The following is a 12,133-nucleotide window of genomic DNA, read 5'->3' on the forward strand; positions in this document are numbered from 1 at the left end:
CAAGATGAAGTGATCTTTTTTAGCAAAGGCCCCTACTTCTCTTCCCTACATTTAGGTTGGGAAGCGGGTTTTTAGTGTTAGCAGAAGGTTGTATGCTTCTGGTGTTTGAGAATACCGCTCAAAATGTCAGTAGCTTTGTAAAAATATAGAAGGGATGCCCACAACCTGGAGACAAAATGAAAAAACATAACTCCTTATTGTAAAGTGTGTCTTACAAGATCTATAATTAATTTGAAGCAATGAATATCTTTCAAAGATCGATGTTAAGAAATATTTGGAGCTGGACAAGGCTATTCCTATTTTAGGTTGAGGCATCATCACCCACTCTTAAATCTAGGAAAATAATTCTCATATGAACCCTAAAGAAACAAATCGTTTAGGGTTTTTGTGCTCTTGACAAAGTCAAATGAGAAACGCTGCTTTTTTGATTGCGCAGATAATGATCGACTATGTTTCACTCCCAGCTGTACACTTTTTTATTTTGGAGTAGGTAACTACTACCTAAAGCTGTCATGGTGAGCTACTAAAGTGTTTTCTTATCTTGACCAATGAAGTGGCAGCAAATCCAGATTGCCTAATTACATTGTAGGAAGAAATCATTTTCATCACTTTCGCGATAATTGATTTGGGTTGTGACTTAACCTGTTTTAAAAATTCATGCGTGGCTTTGAGGGACGAAAGTTGATTATTTATTCGGCTAGAGTGAAACACAAATGTGCTGCGTTGCTTTCCAGCGTACGCTAAAGATGCCGTTTTGTTTTCGAAGAATCAGGTTGTATTTCAATCTGAATTTTTTCAGGTAACTATTTCAAACACCACTCTGATCAATAAGACAGAATGACAGTAACTTTCCGTCTTATAATGTGTGCAAATAGAGCGCTTTATAATCTGCGTCATGCTAACATAGCAAGATTAAAAGGTTTCATGGCCAGCTTAATGCCAAGGAGGAGATTTGGAAGCGAAATAATGAGCATGCATGAGACACAATGAGACGCCTGACGCCGGCGTAATAACCCACTCGGGATGTTTGGAGAACACTCGAAAAGTTTGTAAATCAGGAGCCGGAGGCGAGTGATTTATAACATGGTATATCTCTATACACTATCCGTGAATCATTGAAGACTTAATATGATGACGAAAATTCGTTAAAAAAATGTTAGTGTGAGGGTTTTATCTCAATAAATGGTCTCAATGGGTTGATGGCTTTCACTGACGGCTAATGGTTAAAATGTTGGCCATTTCACGGTCAATGGGTGATATCATTCCGTTGTTGTCACCAGAATTTTTTTACGGTGAACTTTTTTTACGACTTTCGGTTAAAATGTCTATTTTTACGCTTAATGGCTAATTTTTTGGTTTTTGACAGTTTCAACGGCTATCGGTTAACCTCATTGAGACTCTGTCAATGCAATTCCAAAATTTTCTTGACGAACACATATGGAGATGTACAGCAGCTAACTGGAAGGAAGATTACAGATCAGATCTTGGGAGACTTTGGAGTGTTGATAAGTATCCAAGAACGCACTTGAACGTTCGTTGACTCGAACGATTTCTCCAAAAGGATATTTCTCTTTTTTTTCATCACCTTTCTGCTTAACCCTTTGACTCCTAGGAGTGACTGGCATCTAATTTCTCCCTAAAATATTACCTCTGAATCAAACATTCAGGTAACGAGAATAAAGGAAATGATCACCAACTAATAAAGCTCTTGATTGTTAGACAAGTTCTCTTTGTCAGCTACATGGGAAACTTGTAGAGAACAGTATGGAGAATATGCATTTTTATGTAAGGGTGCAAAGGGTTAAAATGTTTTGATAAGGTGAGGAAAAAATATCTCTTTGGTCACTCCCGAGAGGCTCAAATGTGACTTAGTCAAATAGTCAAAGGCAATAGAAAAGGGAGGAGGAAAGGGGTGCCGGGAGAGTGACCTTTGAAGGCTCTTTAAGACAATAAAAAATCTGATGATCATTATAATATTAATATTAAATGTTTGGCAGAGGCGTAACCAGCTTTGCAATTTGTTGTAGGCCTCTTCTCTAAGGAAGAAATGTTTTTGTCAATATTTACAAGTCATATTATAAAATTGAGAAGCAAACGGAAAAATTTGTAGGCCTGGGCCTACCAACCTGTAGTACTGTAAGAAGCTAGAGTACGACTCCCCAGTTGCATCAAAATGAATCACACATCCATACTCATGTTTGATTTATTCTGTAACTATTCTTTTACAGCTGACAACAGGAAATAACTTATCACTCACTTTGCAAAACATCAAGCAACACATTTTCAAACACAATATTTAAAATCCTAACTGCCTCATGATTAAAATTAGACAGCTACCCTAAATTTTACTCTAGCGTACACTGTATGAATAAAACAATTCTCGCATTCTCATCACATGATAGCACTCCAAAAGTATACTCCTAACCAGCTTTGCTGACGGGTTTACAAAAGTGGATGTTCCTTAAATATTGATCAAATACAATGTAAATGACAGAAAATTAATAACTATTTGGAAAGACATACTCATTCACATTCATTTGAATTTGACCCATGTTAACATGGTTAAATAGGATATGTGTATTACATATTCTGTTAAACATAAGATTGTGTGACATCATAGGTAATTAAATACAAAACAGTTTTGTTCACCAACTGCCACAATGCAGAATTAAATATCATCCATTAAAAAGATATGATATCTGTATTGTAAAAGAAAAACACTGAGCACAGTGTTTTTAAAATAACAGACTTCCTTGACTGATACCAAGATGTATAAAAAAGTTTGAAAAATATAATTGGTTATTACTTGAGCAGTTGTACAATGATTACAGATGTGCTGTATGACAAAATAGAACACATGTAATTTATCAAAAATATATCCTCAAGTTGATTGAAAGAAATCAAAGTTAAAAGTCGATATAAAATAACTACTAAATTGCCACAAAGTACTCCATAGTAAGAGTAAAATCAGCAAAAAGAAAAATTTTTAGGCACAACTTTTCCTTAACACCACAACACTAGTAATACTTGCCGCATGCTTTTCCTGGCTTGAATTTTGCAAACTAGAACAAAATACATTTTCACCAAAAAGTTAATCATTAAGTTCTATCAATTATTGATGACAAGAATTACAATAATTACTATTTTCCTGTGAGGGCAAATTTTGTATTCTTGACCCCAACAAGAATAACCCAAAGAGGAACACAGAGTTCTGTTTGGCACAAGAGAAAACATACACAGTTAACCAGGGCTTGAATCAAAAGTAACATATTAATTAATGTACAAAAATATTACATCAAAGTTGTTATAATGATTATTGATAACAAGCCATTCGGATCTGACTGGACAGTTAAAAAATACATATAAAGAAAAAAAACTGTTACTTGATAGGGAAATGCTGGAAATTATATTGACTGGTGTTTCACTTCTGTAAATTGCACCCAAAATAACATGATCTCACCATGTTATATGGCTAGCCCTTTCTGTCTCTGAGTATGTATACCTGCATTGTTTTCATTCATTTGTTATTATTAAAACAACCAAGATACTACAATTTTGGACATTTCCATGAAGCAGAGGGGAAATTTAAAACCCTAACTATTGAAACAAAACTGAGACCACTTTAAAAATCAGCATAGTATATATCACTTGTAGGTCAGCTGGATTGTTTACAACAATAAAGACACTAGCACACTCAAGCCCAAAAGGACAAAAGAAAACAGAGGATGACACCCATCACAAGTCTTTGGAGATTCATCTACACTCCTGTCTGGTGTATGACACCCATCACAAGTCTTTGGAGATTCATCTACACTCCTGTCTGGTGTATGGGTGTTGTCCTTTTTCCTAGGTCCTGGTGCAGTCTCAGTGTGAGTAAAGCTATCTTCACTGTACAAAGTTGAACTCCAGTTGTCTTTCACCTTTTCCACCCGTTTCCTCAGTAGCCAGGTACTTTCAATGATCTCTGTTTTATTTTCACCACAAATGTGGCACTGTCCCACCCATCCAGTGACAGAACTACCATTGTTCCATACCACAAAGAAGGAAAATGTGCTGTTTGAGCTACCAAGCTGTCCAATTCCAAACACCTTAGAATGGCTGTTACTTGCTGCACCTGTTTCTCTCTCAACAGCTGTGCGATATTCCCCTTCAATTACATTATCTGCTCTCTGTTTGAGAATCATCTCAGAGCCCAGGGTGTTATACCAGTTTCCATTCAAATTACACAATTGGTTTTTGACATCAGGGCCAAAATTATGGATTATTTTATCAATTTTTGTTGGTACTTTTGTTTTTCCTTCATCAGGTTTCCGAGGACCAGAAAGCTGCTCATATCTGGTGAATGTGTCACGACCAATCATAGTTGATTTCCACTTGTCTATACAGGTATCAACACTGGAACGTAGTAGCCATGATGTGAGGAGAGTCTCCTGGCCATCCTCACGGACTAAACATTGACCAGTCCACACTGTTGTTGAGATGCCAGTTCGCCAGACAACTGAAAAAGCAAAGGCTGCACCAGGGAAGTTATATGGTGCAGAACCTATGACAATAAAAGAGAAAATATTAACCTTACTTTCCATACACCTAAAACCAATCATGCTTTATTTCCTATAACAGAAATGGTATTTGATATCATTCACAGTGATCTAATAAACATTGGAAAGTAACAGAGGTATGTATCTTGGTTTTCGTGTCTTTGGATTTCCTACAATTTTAAGTTTAAATAATTTCGCAGTAGCTTCCTAGGAAAAAAAACAAAACAAAACAAAAAACAATCATCCCTGCCATATTTTATTGGCCAAACAGACATGAGTAGTAGGCAAGTCATTTTCTGTCATCTTTCTTTGGAAAGACAAACATTTACCAAAATACAAAACTGAGTATGATTGGAACCCACCAAACTAATTTGGAGAGTTTGTACCTGCACTTCTCAGTCCTATGTCAATTAGAAAAATACTGTCCTTTTATCTCTTTATTGATCTAAACAATGACGTAGAATTTGGGAAGACAACATTTCAAGAATTCTACCAACATCACAAAGTGAAGGTTACAATGTTTTTCTTCAGTAAATGAATAGAAAGGGGGGTATAGTCAGTTGCAAGTGCAGTAAGTTTAAACCAAGTACAACTGTAAAGCTTACTGACTAATGAACAAAATGTACAAATATTATCTGGTAAAACAAAATAAAACAAAGAACACCAAAATTCATTAATAAAATAATTTCAACTGAGCAAAACTCTCCAAGATATCATTCCAAACTGAAATAAGACCTAAATTAATCAATCATTGGTGACAGCCTCACACAGGATGGGCAGGTACTTTTTTTTTTTTCTGTAGGGTGCCTATGGGTTATGGCATTCATGGGATGTTTCATGACAAATTTGGATATCAAGGCTTCTTTACCTCAATTGGTACATTTTCATTTAAAAAACTGAAATAACAAGGCATACATTCATTACATGTATGTGTGCTGCTCTCATTATTTATACCAATAAGTAATTATTTGACTGCCTTGTCACAATTTTATTATTATTTCACTTAAAAGCTTGATTTGTTTTTATTGCTTTTGCTTCTAATGTAATCTCTTTCATTTATGTCAAATTATGTGTATAGAGACTTTTATACAATACATTCAATAGATAAAAATAAAAATTGATAACAGTAATGGCATAAACCTGCAAGTAGTCTACATGTATACACAAACCAAACTCAATTAAATACATTATAACAAAAAAAGAACATTTTACACATGGGTTTTTTTTTTAATTCAAGGGATGAACATTTTTACACACTTGTGAAATTCACTCTGAGGTGGACTAGTGTCAAACAACAGATGAATATGCATTTTTAAGTGACGCAAAAAGTATGTGAAGATATTGAGCAAAATAAAATTACTAGGAATAACAGAAAAAAAAATTTGCACATGGGTTTTCACATACATGTATGTTTCACATGCATTTCACATGGTTAGTCTTTTTCTTTTCACTTTTGGCTTCTGACTTAACATGTGACTGGGGAGTGAATTGTTAATACATCACAAGGACTTATGAAGATCATATCTATGTTAATGAATCACATGTTATTAATAAATAACTTGATTATTTTCAAGACAAAGCAAAGAACAAGGATATCATGAAACAATGACCTGCAATTTTTCTAAAATATCGAGATTCAAAATTAGAAGCTACTCAATTTTAAATATAACAAAAATTAGCACTTTCATTCTGTATAAAACAATAGTTAGATGCCCCATAGTGTTATTCACTGGAAATATTTCCTTCTAACCCCTACCCCCAGACTACTCTAAAACAAAGATGTGGTCCTAAAGGTAATCTATTGTTTTGCAATTCATTGTCTTCTTTTATACAAGCCCTGTGTGCATAATGAAGTATGGGATTTTACAGAAATCTTGCCAAATCATTTTGACTTCACTTGATTTCCTCACAAATTGCTCTCTGGGAAACATTCAAACGACGATTTATCACATATATTGCATCTAAACATTTGAAACAAATGTGCCTGAAGCATGTTTGTCGTGTATGGACATGACCAGAATTTTGCCTTAATAAGAAGTAAAGAAAGCCTGTCCGGATGAAAGTTAAATAAGAAAAAAAAAACAAAGATTATAAAATTTTCATAATTCAATCAGTCTGGTGCCCCAAAGAGCTATCGTCTTGACTCTTTTCTAAACGAACTTTGCACCTGATCAATCATGTGAAACGGACGCGGAATGTTACGCCATACATTCAGCTTATCATGAGTGTGAATAACCACATTGTTGAACTTACTAAGAAGTAGTGTCTAATATATATGTAAATAATCAACTTAATCTTGTCGAGAAGTACATAAATATATTTTTAGAGCATCTTCTGGGAAAGCAAACGCCATGTCGAAATATTGCACATAAACTCACCCTAGCGTACATATCAATACCTCTCAATCAAAATGCGAGGAGTACTTTACCTAACACAATAGAGTGATCCACTCCGGCAGAGCCATTGCGTCTCTCAACCGCAGTTCTGTACTCCCCATAGAGGATACCATTGGTATCATGCTCTAGGTAAACTTCTGAGCCCAGTTGATTGTACCACTTGCCTTCGAGAGTTTTACACTTCTCTCCATCTACGAGACACACAAAAGCAATAGCTGAAAATACAAAGTAAAGTAAACGAGAAGAAGCACTATAGGCCATGATGTCACTAGCGCTCGAGTAACGTGTATGAGTATTCAAATGCACGTGGAACTATTTATTGTTTATTTTTAGTCACCAGGATTGCTCGTGTCAGCCTGTCTGCGCCTGACGGATATTAAGAGGTTTCAGAATTTAATCATCATTGATAGTGCTGATAAGTTGATGATTTATGGGTTTATGAACAAAAACAGGATTTAAATAAACAAGATATGATGTGATAAGGCTTGAACTTAGAAAGAGGATTCTATGCGATAAATAGGGATGCCTATTCATGTTAACCAGGTCTGCTCGTAGCCACTTGACCCATTCACCATATTGAATTTCCGCCCAAAGCCTGCTGGGAAGTTCCTCGCTGATTTTCAACATGCCGGCTACGAGTGGTTCGTATTCTTCTACAAAAGAAGACCCCAGAAGGCCTAATAAGATCTTTCGCTACAAGCCAGTGACTATAAAACCTACAGATGATCCGACAGCAGAGTATATGAACATTCTAGGGATGATATTCAGTATGTGTGGGCTTCTGATGAAGGTATGACTAATCACGATAACATGGATCTCTCGACTCCAGATATCGTTGTGCTTACGTTGAAACTCGCACGCACATCTCTTAGGTGATAGATTTTTAGGTACGCGAACCATACTCATAGAAAAAAAATAAACCGTGGAGATATGTGAATTATGCAGTTTTTGTAAAACAGAAGATCGCATTGTTTATGCTGTGGCAAATGTCCTTTCATGGCTCTTCTTCGCTTTTTTGTTGGCTCATGGTTGGCTAATATAAATTGTTTCATCTTTAAAACCGGCTGGTTAAAACTGGCTGGCTAAGCAAAATGCAGTATGAAAGCACCACCGAATTTTTAATTGTCCTTGATGAGCTGTATTCTCAACCCTTGATAAGTACTGATGAAAAATGCACCGTGCAGACACATCAGGTGTTTACAATTGTTAAAATTGCAATTCCTCTGCGAAGATCTTTCTTTGCTTGACATTAGTTGTCCTCGCTAAATTAATTTGAAGGTAGTAAATATATGTGATTCAGTTTTTTTTAATTAGACTTGTTAACATACAGTGAAGATAAGCAATATGTCAAGTCATCCATCAAATAAACCTGATTTTCACTATGAATAAACAGATTGGATGTTTTTGATATTTGCTTCTTGGTCATAAGAGGTACTATTGCCAAGAATCTTAAAAGTGATAAGTACACAAAATCTGTAAGCTTTGTGCTAGATGGCTTCACCAGGGCTTGCAAACCTCTCGCGACGTTGTAAGTTTTACTGCCTATTGAGGTCAGGAATATGGCCACAATCTCCTTGTCTTCTTTGATTTCATTCACAATCATGTATTGATCGAAAGTTTTGCAGTATATGTTCCAGTTTTCTGAACTAGGGTTGAAGACTTTAATTATTCCAAGAGTGGCCATCCTTGTCGCCAGTTGTTGTGCATAAGTAATGCGTAAATCAGACCATGCGCTCCACACAAACATTTTATTAGAATACCTTGAACTCGATTACATACAATGATACGTGACCATAATCATGTGACTATGATCTAGGGTGTACCAACAAAGCAGTTGTTGTGCAACAAGCAGTTGTTGTGTGTGAGTAATGCGTAAATCAGACCATGCGCTCCACACAAACATTTTATTAGAATACCTTGAACTCGATTACATACAATGATACGTGACCATAATCACGTGACTATGATCTAGGGTGTACCAACAAATAGAATACAGCTGAGGTATTTAACCAAATAGGAACAAACACTACTAAAGTAAGTTGCCTTGTGTCTAATTTCTTCTCCTTGTATAATTTCAGCTGGTCTGCAAAATAGTTATTTTTAATAATGCTGGGACAAAAAGAAGAAAGTGTCTATAAAGTCTAATTTTTGCCAGCCCTTGTTACTGAATTTTTACATTTAAAGATTATATCTTTGCTTATTTCTCAGCTCAAATGGGCAGCTTGGGCAGCTGTGTACTGTTCATTCATAATGTTTTCCAACTCGCGCTCATCAGAAGATACCAAGCAGATGTTTAGCAGTTTCTTGTGAGTAGTCATTACTGTACAACATACTTGGCAATTTATAAGAAGCAATATTAACGTTTGAAATGGATTTGAACAATGGTTATAGGCTTTTACCTCTAAAAACCATTTAATTTCCAAAGTTTCCAACTTATCATCTACATACCAAAAGCACTGTACAATTTATTTCATAAATCATGTCTTTTAAGTTCAGGCATGAGTAACACATAAGTGCAAAATATCTCCAAAATATGAGTTCAATCCTGTGGATGCCAAGATAATTTTTTCAGCTCTTGCTTTCAGAAAATTCAACTGGTTGCAGTTACTGTTGAAGAGCAAATATTCACTCAATTCTTTTGGAGATATCCACTCCAAGCATTATATCGATTTATAAACCAATTGAGACACAGTACATGCTCTTATGATAGATGAAAATATGTAAAGAGGGTTGCAGTGTTGATTTGTGCTTATTTTTGAGAAACATTTTGCAAAGGCATATTATTTAAACACTCATTGGCAGCAGGGGAGGCAGATGGAGGTGGGAAGAGGGTTTGAAGTTGGAAGACCTCTCAAAAGTTTTTAAACCCTCAATTAGATCTTGAGTTCTTAACTGTCTTCTGTGTCATGAATTCTTCCACCCCTCATGTTTAGCTGAGGCTCTGTAAACATGGAAGTCCTTTGTTGGTCAATTGTTGCTTTTAATATGTACATGTACTGTAAATTATTTAAAGACATTTTGGGAAACCATCATTGGAGGAGTAGTAAGAAGACTCAAATTATTAGATAACTGGACATTAAATGCATTCCTATGTTTAATTTTGTTTTCAGATTATCCGTATCAGCTGTTGTGATGTCATATCTTCAAAATCCTCAACCAATGGCTTCAACATGGTAGCAGAGAAATCACTGTTTTCTTTAACCCTTTAACTCCCATGAGTGATCAAGAGGGAATTTCTCCTTACAGTGTCAATTCAATATAAAGCAGACAAGGGATAACAGTAAAGAAGAATAGCGATTAGGAGATTTTTGGTTGATCCAATACCAAATTCTCCCAACTAACATCATAAGAATTGTATGGCAGATTGTAAGGAAAGTAATTGATGAGATCTCAGGAGTGAAAGGGTTAACTCATCCATTGGAGCTGACAGCCAGTGTTTTAGCTGCATTCAGATCAGGAATGACGTAATTGTCATATCTAAACAGTGAGCTATAGATATTTAAATACAAGTGTTACCTCAGAAAACATATAATTAGTAATGTGATAGGACCCATAACATGTACATTAAGTTGGTATGTTCATGACATCTGTTCCTTAAATGGTCAAGAATAAAGTACTGTTAATTTCAGGTCTGTGCACTGCAAAATTCTTGAGGAAATCCCTATCTTTTCCCTTCAGTTCTTCTGTTAACCTTTAATGCCCAGACGTGATTAACATGTAACTTCTCCCTCTAATATCCATACCTTATTAAGCAAACAGGTAATGAGAATACTCAAACTTATCAAAGACAAGTTACATTGATCTAGCTCAAAATTCTTATAACTAATATTGATATCAGTAATCAGCACCCAGTTGTTCAAAGGCTGATTAACACTAACCCAGGGTTAAATTTCAATCCTGGTTTCTTTATCCTTTTGTTCAAAAGCCTTTCTGGCACAATTTTCTTTACTCTTTGAAGGGCATTTAAACATCAAATTGTAGATGAAAAGAATTGGACCAAATTTTCTTATATGGACTTTGAATCTCAAATCAGATTTCACACTAACCCTGGGTTATCTTAATCCAGTTTTGAACATCCTGGTCCAGATCTCAAGAGTTAGAGGGTTAAGGTGACATCCAGATAAGGAAGTGGGGTGTAGGATGTTGTAGATGATATTGAATTCTTAGAAGGTAAGCTCCTTAGTCCAGCAGTTTCGTTGAAGAGAGAGGTATTTCATTCTATTGTCAATAAATTTATTTTCAGAAACGTAACATGATTTTCTCTTTCCACATTGCATGTACTTGAAAAGAATATTGTTGCTCTTAAAGGTCTAGCATACGTTTTAGAATAAATATTTCATTTTTTTTTGTTTTTGTCTGAATAACTGGTCGCAGTAGTAATGATTTACATCTACAATAATACTCATAACAAAATAATTTTTAAACGATTTTAATATCTTAGCAACGAAAAAGGTAATTTTGTCATTCAAACATTGAATACATTTGTTTTAATTTTGTTTTGTTCCTTTTCGAAATGGCCTTTTTTCTGAACCGTGATTTCTTTGTCAAAATCTGTTGCTAAGTTTATAATACATGAAATCACAATTACTGTAGTATCCACATGCTAATAGCTATAAGAAAGAGAAAGAACAAAATACTCAATTACTTTAACTCCGTCTCACCCAAGTAGTATTCATTTCTCCATCTTATCTGGGTTTTTTTCTTTCTTTTTTTCCAGCCATTTACCCCTTCATAACAAACCATTTCAACCGACCACTGACTCTCCCAGAGTTTGGATAAAAAATCTGAAAAGCAAGACTCTTTTTTGTTTGCCTGTATTGACAAAAGATAACAATGGAAGCAGAGATTTACTCACCTTAAAAAAATCAACTTATTATTTTCCTGACTGATATATGACATTATTAAACAAGTAAATTGGCTGATAATTTCTGAATTGCGGTGTTTTAATGAAATTGTAACCCTGTAAATCAGTCCGTCTTGCTACAACCGGTAATAAAGTCGATGTAAAGGAGTAGAATTTACTTCTTGGTTGCTTAATATTTGAACACTGACTATGAAACACTTCAATTTGGAAAATAAGAGTATTGTAAACAATTCGCCTCTTCTGTCGACCTTTATCAAATCTTGAATAAAAGAAATAATTTACTATCAGGCGAATTTCACCAGTCGGAAGTATCATTTTGTTTTGGAAAAATTGTT

General features: G+C 35.1%; 2 protein-coding genes and 1 long non-coding RNA gene across 3 annotated transcripts; 2 read left to right on the forward strand and 1 right to left on the reverse strand.

Moving 5' to 3' along the window:
• The first annotated feature begins 661 nt into the window (after positions 1–661).
• LOC149037074 (uncharacterized) lies at positions 662–3,260 on the forward strand. The gene is made up of 2 exons (XR_016181246.1): positions 662–799; positions 1,367–3,260. It is a non-coding gene; the product is annotated as an uncharacterized LOC149037074 (long non-coding RNA).
• Positions 2,186–7,259, reverse strand: LOC113679010 (uncharacterized). The gene is made up of 2 exons (XM_027195938.2): positions 6,967–7,259; positions 2,186–4,543 (listed from the first exon to the last, which is right to left on the reverse strand). The coding sequence occupies exons 1-2, from the start codon at positions 7,193–7,195 to the stop codon at positions 3,669–3,671; spliced, it is 1,104 nt and encodes a 367-aa protein (XP_027051739.2). The 5' UTR covers positions 7,196–7,259; the 3' UTR covers positions 2,186–3,668.
• A 77-nt stretch (positions 7,260–7,336) lies between these two features.
• LOC113679012 (PAT complex subunit Asterix) lies at positions 7,337–11,298 on the forward strand. The gene is made up of 3 exons (XM_027195940.2): positions 7,337–7,724; positions 9,143–9,240; positions 10,045–11,298. Exons 1-3 carry the CDS (start codon positions 7,560–7,562, stop codon positions 10,109–10,111), a joined length of 330 nt encoding a protein of 109 aa, XP_027051741.2. The 5' UTR covers positions 7,337–7,559; the 3' UTR covers positions 10,112–11,298.
• The last annotated feature ends 835 nt before the right edge of the window (positions 11,299–12,133 follow it).

Source organism: Pocillopora damicornis, chromosome 11 (genome assembly GCF_964200805.1).
Source record: "Pocillopora damicornis chromosome 11, jaPocDami1.2, whole genome shotgun sequence".
Classification (NCBI taxonomy): domain Eukaryota; kingdom Metazoa; phylum Cnidaria; class Anthozoa; order Scleractinia; family Pocilloporidae; genus Pocillopora; species Pocillopora damicornis.